At 40.3% G+C, this 13,913-nt stretch overlaps 1 protein-coding gene across 3 annotated transcripts in view; it reads left to right on the forward strand.

Moving 5' to 3' along the window:
• The window catches only part of SMAD2 (SMAD family member 2), a 102,656-nt gene that overhangs the window by 81,125 nt on the left and 7,618 nt on the right, over window positions 1-13,913 (forward strand). For all 3 annotated transcript variants that reach the window (XM_069104703.1, XM_069104711.1, XM_069104702.1), the window contains 3 exons: window positions 1,594-1,806; window positions 5,847-5,984; window positions 6,188-6,332. In XM_069104703.1, coding sequence (XP_068960804.1) covers window positions 1,594-1,806; window positions 5,847-5,984; window positions 6,188-6,332 — 496 coding nt within the window. The remainder of the gene's footprint in view (window positions 1-1,593; window positions 1,807-5,846; window positions 5,985-6,187; window positions 6,333-13,913) is intronic.

Raw genomic sequence — 13,913 nt, forward strand, 5'->3', positions numbered from 1 at the left:
TTGAAGAAAAATGCTGCTCTAACAACAGGTTCCATATACGACAGCATGGTACAGTGGGAAGAACATTATACTTTATATTATATAATATAATATAAACAGAACACTTTATAAATATTACCTTACTTGGTCTTGTAAGGTTGCTGCTATGACCCCTATTTTATGGAGGAGGAAATACAGGCAAACAGGTGAAGTGACTTGTCCAGGGTCACCTTGCCAGTTATCTGATGCTAAGTTTGAGCTCTGGTCTCTCTAACTCCAGAACCAATGCTGTATTCACTGTGCCACCTACTTGTCTCAATAAGTCACTTAACCTCCCCGACCTCGGTTTCCTCTTCTATAAAATGAGAGTTGACCTCTGTGGTCCCTTCCAATTCTAAATCTGATCTCTGTGATTCTTTTTCCTCTTTTCCACAAAGTAACTTTCTTGTCAACATCTTCCTACTGGGAGTGTGATTTCTAGCAGTTATGTGCCTTGCAAGTAAATTGTACCATAATAAAAATTACAACATGGAGTTCATAATATGAAATTGAACCTGTATATAACCAGTGATTGTTCTTGTGATTGATCCTAGATATCCCCTTGAAGCACATAGAACATCTTGATTTCAGATTATATTTAAACTGGCAAACTTAAAATGTTTTGAGGTGTCGAGTTACACTTTACATTGCTAAAGAAAATTTCCTCTTCTAGGACTTGTAAATTAGTGCAATTACAAATCCAGGCCCTATATTTGTCCCTAACTTTTGTGTTACCTTCTACTTCTATTTTGGTTAGCTAGGTAACTCACCAAATACTAATTAAATGTCAAATTAGGAAAGTGTCTGAGAGCTTAAAGGTTTTTTCCCTTTTAAACTTACACTGATACAGAATTTTAATTGTAGTTGTTTTGAGCTAATTCTCTGAATAGATTTTCTGCTCTTTTCCTTCTCCAACCCTTTGCACCAAAAATTGCCTCTATTAATTTTACTTTTGTTACCTATAATAGAAGCATAAATAGTTAAATGAATTGAGGTACATGTCCAGGTAATTAACTCATTTGACTATTAGTTGTAGAAATCACAGAATCTTACTGCTGGATAGGACCTTAGTGATTATTTTATTAGCTTATATATGAGGACAAAAGCACAAGTAAGTGAACTTGCCCAAAGTCATATAGCTAGTTAGTGGCAAGTTATAAACAGAATCTTGTCACAAAACCAGTGCTTTTCCTATTGTAGCTTCCCTTGCTTTTTGGTACTTGCTAGTGATCGTTCATTCCCAGCTGACAACATAAAACAGTTTCAGCAGTTATAACAGTGAAGAATTTTAAACAGTATTTGGCTAAAACTATCAATAGAACAGTGACCCAGAATGAAGAGATGGGGTTTTAGAATTGGATGACTGAGTAAAATGAGACAGGTCTGGAAAGGACATTCTGATATGATTTATGGGAAACAGAGCCATATTGTAAATAGATGTTCATCACATGGTACTAGTCTGGTATGTTTGCATTGTTAAAGATAATTCTGCTCGCTGACTATTGCTGTGTTGTTATCTGAAGAATTAATTAGCTTTATCCTCCCTTTCTCTTTTTTTTGTTGTTGTTGTTGCAGATTTGCAGCCAGTTACTTACTCAGAGCCTGCATTTTGGTGTTCAATAGCATATTATGAGCTAAATCAGAGGGTTGGAGAAACCTTCCATGCATCACAGCCTTCACTGACTGTGGATGGATTTACAGATCCATCAAATTCAGAGAGATTTTGCTTAGGTTTACTCTCCAATGTTAACCGAAATGCTACGGTGGAAATGACAAGACGACATATAGGTATTTGTTTTCTCCTTTTTTTTCTAAGCAAGTAATCTTGACTTACCTGGGTATTTGTGATTGGGGTCAGTTACCATGTTATTACTGATTGTAACCTGTGCTACTCTGGACTATAATAGCAGAGAATTCTGTGACACTTCTTAAAGCTAGCCCTGTGCATTGGTGATGGAAATATGCTAGAGTGTGCCTGTTTCTATGTATATCAGGCATTACTCAGCCCCCTAGGTACATATTTGTCACCATTTCCATCTCCAGACAAGGTTTGTCTCTCCTTTATGGAGGACTTGGGCTAAGTCTTAGAAAGGTTACCTCAAAGATTTGTTGGTAATCCCTTATTGACACTTGTTCTTTACAAGGATTTCAACTCAGTTCAGTTCTACAAACATATTGTTTCTACGCTGTGCCAGGTAGCTTCAGAGAAAAAATGTAACAGTTCCTGACTTCAAGCAGGTTATTGAGATGAAATTACACATGCATAAATAAATATAAAATCTATGCAGGTGAAAAGAAGTTAAGGGAAATGGGGAGGTCAGAAAAGGTCCCTTGTAAGAAATGTCACTTGAGCTGAGTTAAGCATTCCAGCCAGAGGAGGCAAAAAAGGAAAACATTCCAGACATCAAGGACAACAACCCGTCAGCCTCTGCAGAGGCATGGGTAGGGGAGCTGGGGTGGCATATGTAGAAAATAGTAAGTAACGCCAGTCAGTTTAGAATGTAGAGTACATATGAAAGATTGAGATGGAATTGATCTAGAAAGACAGGTTGTATCCTGATTAAAGCCCTAGTTGAAAAACAGGAGTTTGTATTTTATCCTAGATATTCCAGGGAACTACTGAAACTTCTTGGTTATGGGGGAATGACATAAACAGATAGTTGAAGGTTGGATTGAAGAAGTGGAGTAGGGGTGTTGTGTGTATCTGGATTCAAGAAACTCAGTTGTGAAGTTATTCTCTCTAAGCCTTGGTGGGAGAGAGGGAGAGTTTGAAACTCAAAATTTTTTAAATGAATGTTAAAAGTAAATAATACGCTTATATATTTTCTAGAAAGGGGTATTATAAAATTTCAGAGGAAAAAATATTCAGGAGGGGAGCGGTTGGTCAGAATTAAGTGCTATAGACACGTCAAGAAGGATGAGGCTTGAGAAAAGACCATTGTATTTGGAAAGGGGAGGGAAGAGAACAAGCTGTTATTGAGTGCCTACTATTTGTGAGGCATTTTATCCTCACAGCAAGCCTGGGGGTAGGTGCTATTACGAGTCCCCCTTTTACAGTTGAGGTAACAGAGACAGAAGTTAAGCAACTTAACACAACTAGTGACTAGTCATTTAAGAAATCATTGGTAGAGGGGTAGCTAGGTGGCACAGTGAATAGAGCACCAGCCCTGGAGTCAGGAGGACCTGAGTTAAAATCCAGCCTCAGCCACTTAACACAAAAAATAGCTGTGTGATCTTAGGCAAGTCACTTAACCCCAGTTGCCCTCCAGAAAAGCAAAAAGAAAAGAAAAGAAAAAAAAGAAATCATTGGTAGAGAGAGCAGTTTCAATTCAGTGATGAGATCAGAAGCCAGATGGCAGAGAGTTGAGAAGACAGTTATAGACAGTGGAGAAAAAGTTCAGACGCCTTTTTCTAGCAACTTGCTTTAGAATGGGAGGAGAAAGATTGTTTGAAGCAGGAAAACAAGCATTTATTAACTGCTTTTATGTACTAAGCACTGTAGATATAAATAAAAGCAAAAAGAAAGACAGTCTCTGCCCTTAAGGAGCTTATTTTCTAATAGAAGAAAACACACAAAAAGCACCCTAAAAAGATGGGGGGGGTGTTACCTGTGAGGGGGTGTAATATCAAATTCTCTAGAAGCAGAACCCAGAAGTTAATGGAAAATGGCCAGCCTAGACCCCTCCCCCAAAATGGAGGTGGAACTCACCAATGAGAGAAGAAAACCATAAAGGTGGAGAAAGGTTTCTAGGTGAGGACTTTCCATGAGCTTATGGAAGATGTAGGGATGACAGGGAAGTTGAGATACTAATACTATAATACTATAGTATTGGAGTCCTGGAAGTCCTAAGCAGAACTCAGAGAGGCTAAAGGTGTGGGAGAGGAACCAGGATAGCTCTTCTCTTAGAAGGTAGGATTTGAGCTGAGTCTGAAGGACTCCTAGGAGGCAGAGGTAAAGAAGGAGAAATTGTAGGGACGCAGGGACAGCCAGTGAGAGGGAACATAGGAGATGAAGTGTCATGTGTAGCTGGATCATGGAGTTGGTGTACAGGGGAATGAAGTGTAAGGAGATTTGGACTGGACCAGGTTATACAGGTTTTAAATGCTAAGCATAGGATATTATATTTAATCCTATAGGTAATAGGGAACCATCCATTGGAATTTGTTGAGTAGTAATATCATATGGTCATATCTACATTTCAGGAAAAATCACTTTGGAAATTGAGTGGAGCATATATTGGGGTTGGGAGAGACAATAGTCCTGACATATGAGGTACTAAACTTCATGAGAAAGGAAGGAGTGACCTGGTGACCAATAGATAAAAGCTATCAGAAACCGGATTCAGTAATAAATTTGAACAGCGTGAACTTAGAGGTTGCTGAGTAATAGTTGTTAGAGGAACAATCTGGAAGTGACAGTGGGGAACATTACCAAGTCTGATCACTGGCCAGGGATGCTGTGGCTTAGGTTCTAGAGGGGGAGTTTCTATGAATACTTCAAGATGGAATGAGCATGAAAGAAAGAGATCCAAAATGAAAATTTCGTTAATTATGGAACTGGAATTCTAGAGAGCACGGGGAGCCAGGTGGAAAGTTGGAGGGGTAGAGTTGTAGTAGATGGGTGATGGCCATGAGATTGGACAGCAGTGGTTAGAAAATGGGATGTTCATTCTCAGGCATGTTGGGATTATCAGCATTAGGAGAGAATGTGGGAAGATTGCCTAATCACAGGAGAAAAGTCAGGAGATGGGAATAACTCCTCTGATGATGGCAAGTGAGTAAAATGTCCTCAGACTTTGTGTCCTCTTGCTATCTCAGTGCCACCTCCATCATGGTCATACGAGCATGAGCTTGATTGATGACCTCTTTCTCTGATATGTGCTATGAGGCACGTTGGATGGAAGCTGCATAGAAGTCAAGTTTGTCTTGATATGATTTAACAAGCATTTCTTAAGCCAGTACTGTGTGCCAAGACACTGTGTTAAGTGCTATGAACACAAATGCAAAAACTGTCTCTGCCCTCCAAGAAGTTGCACCTTGGTTGAGGAGAGACAACATGTAAGAGTTAGAAAAATAAGAAATAGGATCTTCCCTAGGAGTCTTAAAAACTGGGTGGCCAGGTGGCACAGTGAATAGAGCACCGGCCCTGGAGTCAGGAGGACCTGAGTTCAAATCTGGCCTCAGACATTTAACACTTACTGGCCTTGTGACCTTGGGCAAGTCACTTAATCCAAATTGCGCTCCAAAAAAAAAGTCTTAATAACAGATGAAATTATTATTTGTCAGGCATGTTGTAGAGAGAATTCTTATTCTTCTAGAGGTTGTATCCGATGATCTTAGAAGTTCATCCAGCTCTGAGATTCTATGGTGGTGTCGCTTCTCTGATCAGTAGTCTTCTGTGTCTCGCTCTGCTAAGATAAAACATAAATTCCTCATCTTGTCATTTCAGGGCCTCCACCATCTAGTTGTTGTCCACCTTTCCAGCATTAGTTCACGTTATTGCTGCTTCGCCTCGTCCATATTCCAGCCACATTTGTGTACTACTTAGAACTTGTCATTCCATCTCCTACCTCTTTCTATTTTTATAAGCTGTGCATAACTGAATGGGAAGATGAAAGTCCTCAAATTACGTACCTTCCTTTTTTTTTTTTTAGTGTTAGCAGATAAAATGGATGAATAATTGGCTTTCTGTAACTGAAAGAACAATAAACTATAGTGTATCCCTCTCACTGTCATGTCAATAGCATGAAAATACTTTCATATAGTAAACTTTACTAAGTTCAAAATAGGATATGAAAAAGTACAACTAATCTTAAATTTTGTTTTAGGGAGAGGAGTACGCTTGTATTATATTGGTGGAGAAGTTTTTGCCGAATGCCTAAGTGATAGTGCAATCTTTGTTCAGAGTCCAAATTGTAATCAGAGATATGGCTGGCATCCTGCAACAGTGTGTAAAATTCCACCAGGTAAGGTTATATACTGTCCAATACTATAAAGCAAATTAATCTCTTACATCAAATCTGTGGTTTTGCCTCTTACTCCTAACAACTAATAAAATTAGGTTATTTTTACGTCTTTGGATGTATTTGAATTCTTCTCAGAAAAGTTGACCATAAATAATTGGTTATCTTTTTACAGAATTTATTTTAAATTTTTTTTTTCATGATAGGCTGTAATCTAAAGATCTTCAATAACCAGGAATTTGCTGCTCTTTTGGCTCAATCTGTGAATCAGGGTTTTGAAGCCGTGTACCAGCTAACTAGAATGTGCACCATAAGAATGAGTTTTGTCAAAGGTTGGGGAGCAGAATACAGGTATGAAAAGTTATTTTCTTTCCTTTTTGGGGGGGAGGGGGAAGGCAAGGCAATTGGGGTTAAATGACTTGCCTAAGGTCCCACACCTAGTAAGTGTGTCATGTGTCTGAGGCCAGATTTGAACTTGGGTCCTTCTGACTCCAGGGCCGGTGCTCTATTCACTGCACCACCTAGCCACCCCAATAGTTAACTTTCTTTATTAGTCTCAATGTTAAAATGATTTCTTATTCTTCTGCTTTCTCCTTTAGGTTTCTTTTGTACTTGTTTAGCCTGAAAAGGCTGTTCTGTCAGCATTTCTTAGAATTGTGGAATCTTTCATTACAAGAATAAGATTTTAGGTCAAATGCCATTTCATAAAGGCAGCTGGTGACACTGGATCAAGCACTGGACCAAGAGTCATGGCAGCTTGAGTTCAAATTCAGCTTCAAACACTTAACTATGTGACCCTGGGCAAATCACTTAACCTTTGTTTGTCTCATTTTCCTCACTGGCAAATGGGAATAATAAGTGAGGATTAAATGAAATATTTGTCAAAAGTATTCAGCACAGTCCCTGATACATGGCAGCAACTATATAAATATGTATTCTCATTCCTCTCCCTTCTTCCTTCATTGAAAGGCTTAAAATTCCTGGCCTACAACAGAGTTCTAAAAGAATTGATCCAGTAAATTTCTAGTACAAGAAAATAATTGGAACTATCCGTTTTTCCTCCTCTGAATAAGTGTTATTAATTGTGGTGATGAGATTTATATATATTATTGTTATTATTATTTTAGTTAGGTGCTTTTGAATGAAGTCTTTTTGGCTTTTATTCTGGGAATTGTATTCTAGTTGTATTCTAGGAATGTGAAAATTGTTGTGAGGATTTTTAATTGTGTTCCAATTTTATATATTCTCTGTTGAAACCTTCACCAGGCTACTGTTCTGATGCTTTATCATGGCATAGAGATTGAGTGGGTTTGTTCTCCCAGGCTGTGCAAGGAGAACAAAACTGGAGAAGCTTTTCAAGCACAGACTCAGCAGCGGGGCTTATGTATGTCCTTCATTCAAGGACAGGCCTGAGTTAGGAGAGGCTCATAGGGCAGCAGTTGTTTGTTTAGCTCCTGACTGTTTACCCAGCAGAACGGGGTTGGGGCTGTGCCAGAAGGAGAGCCAACATTGACAAAAATCACGGCTCCTTGAATGAGCACAGTAAGTATGCTGGTAAAGTCTACTCTACTTTATGGTCCAGTTTTATTTCTACTTCCTTATAAGGAATTGTTTCCTTTCTGAAATGTGTAGCTGTGAACAAACACTTTTAATGTTTCTTAGTTTACAGTTGAATCAAGCTGTATAAACCTTAAAATGAAATTGCAATGATGGTATCTAGAATTTTTCTCTCCAAAGTCAGGCCATTCTTTTTTTTTTTTAAGCATTGTTAGAAAGTTTGTGAGTTAAGAAGCTGGAAAATATAAATGTGTTAGATGAAATAGTTTAGCACGCATGATGGGAAAAAGCTATATAGTGTATCATCTCCGTAAGTATGTATATATAGTAAACATTGCTAAGTACTCCATGTAAGGAAGGAAAAAAATCTGACTTATCCTGCTGTATAATATTTGATTATTTGGTTTTAAAAGTAAATTCAAGTGTATAATTATAAGTTAACAGTGATAAAAATGTTGTATGTTATGAATACTTCCAGTATATTTGGTATATCAGCACAGAGATGATAATTGAATCCATGGGAACTGAGTCACCAAGTGACATAGTACAGAAAGAGGAGAGATCAGGGCCAGGACAGAACCCTGTGGGATACTCAGAGTTAGCTGGCATGACTTGGATGAAGACCAGCAGAGTTCATGGAGAAGGAATGGTCAGATAGTAAGAGTAGTGTCACAAAACCCTAGACAGAAGAGAGTATCAAGGAAAAGGTGACAGTGTCAGAAGCTGCAGAGGTCAAGAAGGATGAGGATTGAGGAAAAGGCCATTTGATTTGTGATGTCAGTTAAGAGATTGTTAGAAATTTTGAGCATAGTAGTTTCTGTAGAACAGTGAAGTCAGACCAGGTTATACAGAGTTAAAAGTAGAGTAAAAGGAAAGGAAGATGGAGGCACTTATTATAGAAGACCTTCTGGAGGAATTTAGCCTTAAAAGAGAGGAGAGATACTGGACTAATGGCTAGCAGACAGAAATGGATCAAGAAAGAATTTTTTTTTTAAATTTATTTTTAGGGGGCGGCTAGGTTGCGCAGTGAGTAAAGTGCTGGCCCTGATGTCAGGAGGACCTGAGTGGGTTCTGGCCTCAGACACTTAGCGCGCGCGCGCACACACACACACACACACACACACACACACACACACACACACACACAACTAGCCGTGTAACCTTGGGCAAGTTTCTTAACCCCAATTTGCAAAAAAAAAAAAAAATTTAGTTTTCAACATTCACTTCCACAAGGTTTTTGAGTTGCAAAATTTCTTCCCGTCTTTCCTCTACCCCCCACCCCAAGATATTGAGCCTCCTGAATATCCCTTCCCCCAGCCTTCTCTCTCTCATATCCTCCTCCTCTGACTTTCTAGTCGGGCAAGATGGGTTTCTATACCCCAGGCCTGTATATCTTATTTCCCAGTTGCATGTAAAAAAATTTTTTTAACGTTTGTTTTTAAAACTTTGATTTCCAGATTCTTTCCCTTCTTCCCTCTTCACCATTCCCACTGGGAAGATAAGCAATTCAATATAGATTGTACATGTGTAGTTACTCAAAACATTTCCATAGTAGTTATATTGTGAAAGACTAACTATATTTCCCTCCAGCCTATCCCACCAACCACTCATTCTATTTTCTACTTTGTCCCTGTCCCTTTTCAAAAATGTGTACTTCTAACTACCCTCTCCCCCAATCTGCCCTCCCTTCTATCCTCCCCCTCTTATCCCCCTTCCCCCCTACTTTCCTATAGGGTAAGATACCCAAATGAGTGTGTATGTTATTTCCTCCTTAAGCTGAAGTCAGTGAGAGTAAGGCTATCCCATTCCCTTTCACCTTCCTGCTCTTCCCTCCATTGTAACAGTTTTCTCTTGCCTCTTTTATATCAGATAATTTACCCTATTCTATAGAGATAGAATTTTTTCTCCTTCTCCCAGTATATTCCTCTCACCTCTTAATTTTATTTTTTAGGTATCATACCTTCCTGTTCAACTGATCCTGTGCCTTCTATGTATACATGTACACACATACACACACTCATGTGTATTTATGCACACATACACCCTTCTATACATATATATGTATGTATACATAATACATATATATATTCACTTCAACTTTCCTCATACTGAGAAAAGTCTCATGAGTTATGATTGTCATTTTTCCATGTAGTAATATAAATAGTTCAACTTCAATAAGTTCCTTATGGTTTCTTTTTCCTGTTTACCTTCTCATGCTTCTCTTGCTTCTTGTATTTGAAAGTCAGATTTTCGGTTCAGCTCAGGTTTTTTCATCAAGAATACTTGAAAGTCCTCTATTCCATTAAATGACCATATTGCCCCCTGAAACATGATACTCAGTTTTGCTCGTTAGGTGATTCTTGGTTTTAATACTAGCTCCTTTGACCTCCAGAATATCATATTCCAGGCCCTTCAATCCCTCAGTGTAGAAGTGGCCAGATCCTGTGTTATCCTGATTGTGTTTCCACAGTATTCAAATTGTTTCTTCCTGGCTGCTTGTAATATTTTCTCCTTGACCTGGGAACTCTGGAATTTGGCTCTGATATTCCTAGGTGTTTTCTTTTGGGGATCTTTTTCAAGAGGTGATTGGTGAATTCTTCCAATTTCTATTTTGCCCTCTGGTTCTAGAATATCAGAGCAATTTTCCTTCAGAATTTCTTGAAGTATGATTTCTAGGCTCGGTTTTTATTTATTTATTTATTATTAAAGCAATCGGGGTTAAGCAACTTGCTCAAGTCTATACGGCCAGTTATTTCTGGGTGTGGTGCTAAGTATCTGAGCCCGGATTTGATCCCCAGGTCATCCCGACACTGGAGCCGGTGCTCTTACTTGCTGTGCTACCTGGCTACCCCTAGGCTCTTTTTTTTTGATCATAGCTTTTAGGTAGTCCAAAAATTTTTAAATTAGCTCTCCTGGATCTATTTTCCAGGTCAGTAGTTTTTCAAGTGAGTGTATCAGCAATGCCATATTCACAATGCCTATGGAGATTACAGATATGCTGATATAATTATCCATCACAAAATACATCATGCTTGCCATATGGGGGAATAAGCTAGAAAATTTATTAAGATACCAAAAGACTGAGTCCCAAAACCAGAAAGTGAAAGCCATCAGAGTAGTTATGAAATTGGCACAGGTAGATAAAGTAGAAAGCACCCACATTCTCAAGCCTTTAAAACAGAACAGGCTACCTCAGGCAAAGGTCCTCCTCTCCCCACTCACAGCAACCACCCAGCGTCCAGGAAGCGCGCTCCCAGCAGCTCTGGCCCCTGGCAGTCCTCAGCAGGAGTCCTTAGCAGAAATTCTGGCTAACTCAAAAAGGGCTTCGCGCTGCCGCTGCCTCTGCTGCTGCTGCCGCCACTGCTAGCCACCGTAGGAACTCTAGTTTTGGCTTCCGCTTCCTCTTGCTCCGCCCCTTCCTGCTACGTCAGCAAGTCCAATGGGGCATGGAAGATCTTTAAATCCCATAACCCTTACAGTGAGATACTTCACATTGCCTTCTATTTTTTCATTTGTATTGATCTGTTTTATAGTGTCTTGATTTCTCATAAAGTCATTAGTTTCCATTTGCTCCAATCTAATTTTGAAGGAATTATTCTCTTCAGTGAGTTTTTTAAATTCCTTTTCCATCTGGCAAATTTGACTTTTTAAGGCATTCTTCTCCTCATTGGCTTTTTGGTCCTCTCTTGCCATTTGAGTTAGTCTTTTTTTTTTAAGGTGTTATTTTCTTCAGTATTTTGGGGGTCTTCTTTAGTAGTCTGTTGACTTGCTTTTCATGATTTTCTTGCATCGTTCTCATTTTTCTTCCCAATTTTTCCTCCACTTCTCTTACTTGATTTTCCAAATCCTTCTTGAGCTCCTTCATGACCTGTAAGCAGTTCATATTTTTCTTGGAAGCTTTTAATGTAGGAGTTTTGACTTTGTTGTCTTCTTTTGGTTCCATGTTTTGATCCTTTTTGTCCCCAAAAAAGGATTCTATGGTCTGATTGTGCTTCCTCATCTTGCCAGCCAATCTACTAGACTTTTGAGCTCTTTTGCCATGGTAGAATTCTGCTTCCAGAGTGGAGAGAGCTATGTTCCAAATTGCTGGAGTTTTAGCAATCGTTATATCAGAAGTCTGAGGAGGGCGCCCTCTCTATAAAAACCACAAGCTTTATCACACTGGTGTTTCTCACTCCAGAACTGCCCCCCAAGACAGTGGGACCAAGATCCAAGCAGGTCAAAGCAAGAGCAATTACCCTCTGAATGATTGCTTGGTCCCCCTATGATCTGCAGGCCAGGAGTTCTGGAGGCAGCCATGTGGCAGCAGCTTCAGCCACCACAGGGCCTCCACTTCTTGCCCTGGGGGCCCAGGCTGGACCACGCTCTTCCATCACGTGGTTCTAATAGAGTTCCCCACTGACCTTTTACTTTTTCTTTGGTGTTTATGGGTTGAGAAGTCTGGAAACCACCACAGCTGCTGGTGATTCACTTTCCTGAATTCTGCTCCAGCTGGTCTGGGCTCACGCAGGACTAAGTTCGGCTCCCAGCTTGGTGCGATAGACCCTTCCCAACTGCCAGACTGCCTTCAGTAAGAGATTTGTTTCTCTCTGTCACTTTATGGGTTCTGTAGCTCTAAAATCTGTTTAGAGTCATATTTTACAAGTATTGGAGGTAGCTCAGAAAAGTTCCTGTTTTTACTCCACCAGCTTGGCTCCATCCCATGGAGTCTGCTTTTTAAGAAAGAATTTATTTGAGGATAGGAAGATATGAGTAAGGGCGGCCAGGTGGCTCAGCAAGTAAGAGCACCAGCTCCAGTGTCGGGATGACCTGGGGATCCAATCTGGGCTCCGACACTTAGCACCACACCCAGAAATAACTGGCCGTGTAACCTTGAGCAAGTTACTTAACCCCAATTGCTTTTAAAAAAAAGGAAGATATGAGTGTTTGTAGGCAGTAAGAAATTGGCCAGAAGATAAATGCTGTTTTATAATATATTTTGTTCCATAAATTAAAAAAAAAAATTTATACCTTTGTAACCTCAAACTTGTGAAAATGTATTCCACCATCTTGTCTTTGCTCCCCAGACTTAGGAAAATTTACATCAAGCTAATTAAAATGTCAATCTTAATTTTATCTTACAATAGCAGAACCAACTATTAATAAATAGTATCTATAACCAAACAAGGGAAGAAAGTAGCCAGAAGGTAAGTGAGAGAATGGGGATGACAGAGGGTTCAGTCTCTTGGAGGAGATGACATGGAATGGGATTGAGGATAGAAAGTAGGAGGGACTGGCCTTGGCAAGCAGAAGGGCTGTTGCATCATGTGAAATGAAGTGAAGGCAAAGATAAGGGTAGAAAGCATCTGGGTGACATGAGGTAAAGCACAAGGAAGAAGAGGAGACTTGACAAATGTGCAATACCTCAATTGGAGTAGACCTAGGGCTTTTGAAGGAAGTAGGAAAGAGTGGAATGGGCTGGTTCCCTAGGCACAGTTCCTTAAAACAAGAATTTTCCTATCCCTTTTGAAAAAGTATAAATATAGCTTATCTGACTCCTCTCACCCCCTTCTAAAACTGAGTGTGATTAAGAATTATGAAAATTCTTTGTGGACATTTTATGTGGGTCTTTTTTTTTTGGCCTTTTTGGAAGGGGGAAAGCAGGGCAATTGAGGTTGTGACTTGCCCAAGGTCACACATCTAGTGTGTATCAAGTGTCTGAGACTGGAATTGAACTCAGTTCCTGCCAACTCCAGGGCTTGTGCTCTATTCACTGCATCACCTAACTTCCCCCCTTTATTGACATTTTAAAAATCACTTGTCGGGAGGCAGAGCCAAGATGGCAGAGTAGAAGCACAACCTTCCCACAGCTCCGGCTTCCACCTTCCCCAATCCATGTAAAAAGGGGACTTTAAACAAACTTTGGAGTGGCAGAACCCACAAAATGACACAGAGAAACTAACCTCCCGCTGAGGACGGCCCGGCAGGCCAGCAGGAATCCAGCACAGCACTCTGGGAGCCGAGCCCAGCCCTGCGCCTAGGCTTTAGCCCCAGGGCGGGCCTGACCAGAGGGACTCCAGATCAGCAGCAGCTGTAGCTGTTTCCAGATTTATCAACACATAGATGCGAAGGACAAAGTGAGAGGTCAGTGCAGTCTGGACTTTGGGACCAGTAAGTGGGAGTGCGTGGCTTTTACCCCCAGGGCGAGAAGCTGCTGAGAAGCCAGCACAGCCAGCCAGGCCACGTGGCAGCTTCAGCTCCTGGTCTGCAGAGTGTAGGGGGACCAAGCACCAGTCTGAGGGGTAATCTGCTTGCATCTGGATTGCAGTCTAGGGTAGAGGTCCTGGGGTGTGTGTCCAGCTTGCCAGAGCATGTGGAGACCTCAGAGAGGGCACC

The sequence above is a fragment of the Petaurus breviceps genome, unplaced genomic scaffold, assembly GCF_028583685.1.
Source record: "Petaurus breviceps papuanus isolate PSGF00001 unplaced genomic scaffold, PetGlider_PUasm1.0 131, whole genome shotgun sequence".
NCBI lineage: Eukaryota > Metazoa > Chordata > Mammalia > Diprotodontia > Petauridae > Petaurus > Petaurus breviceps.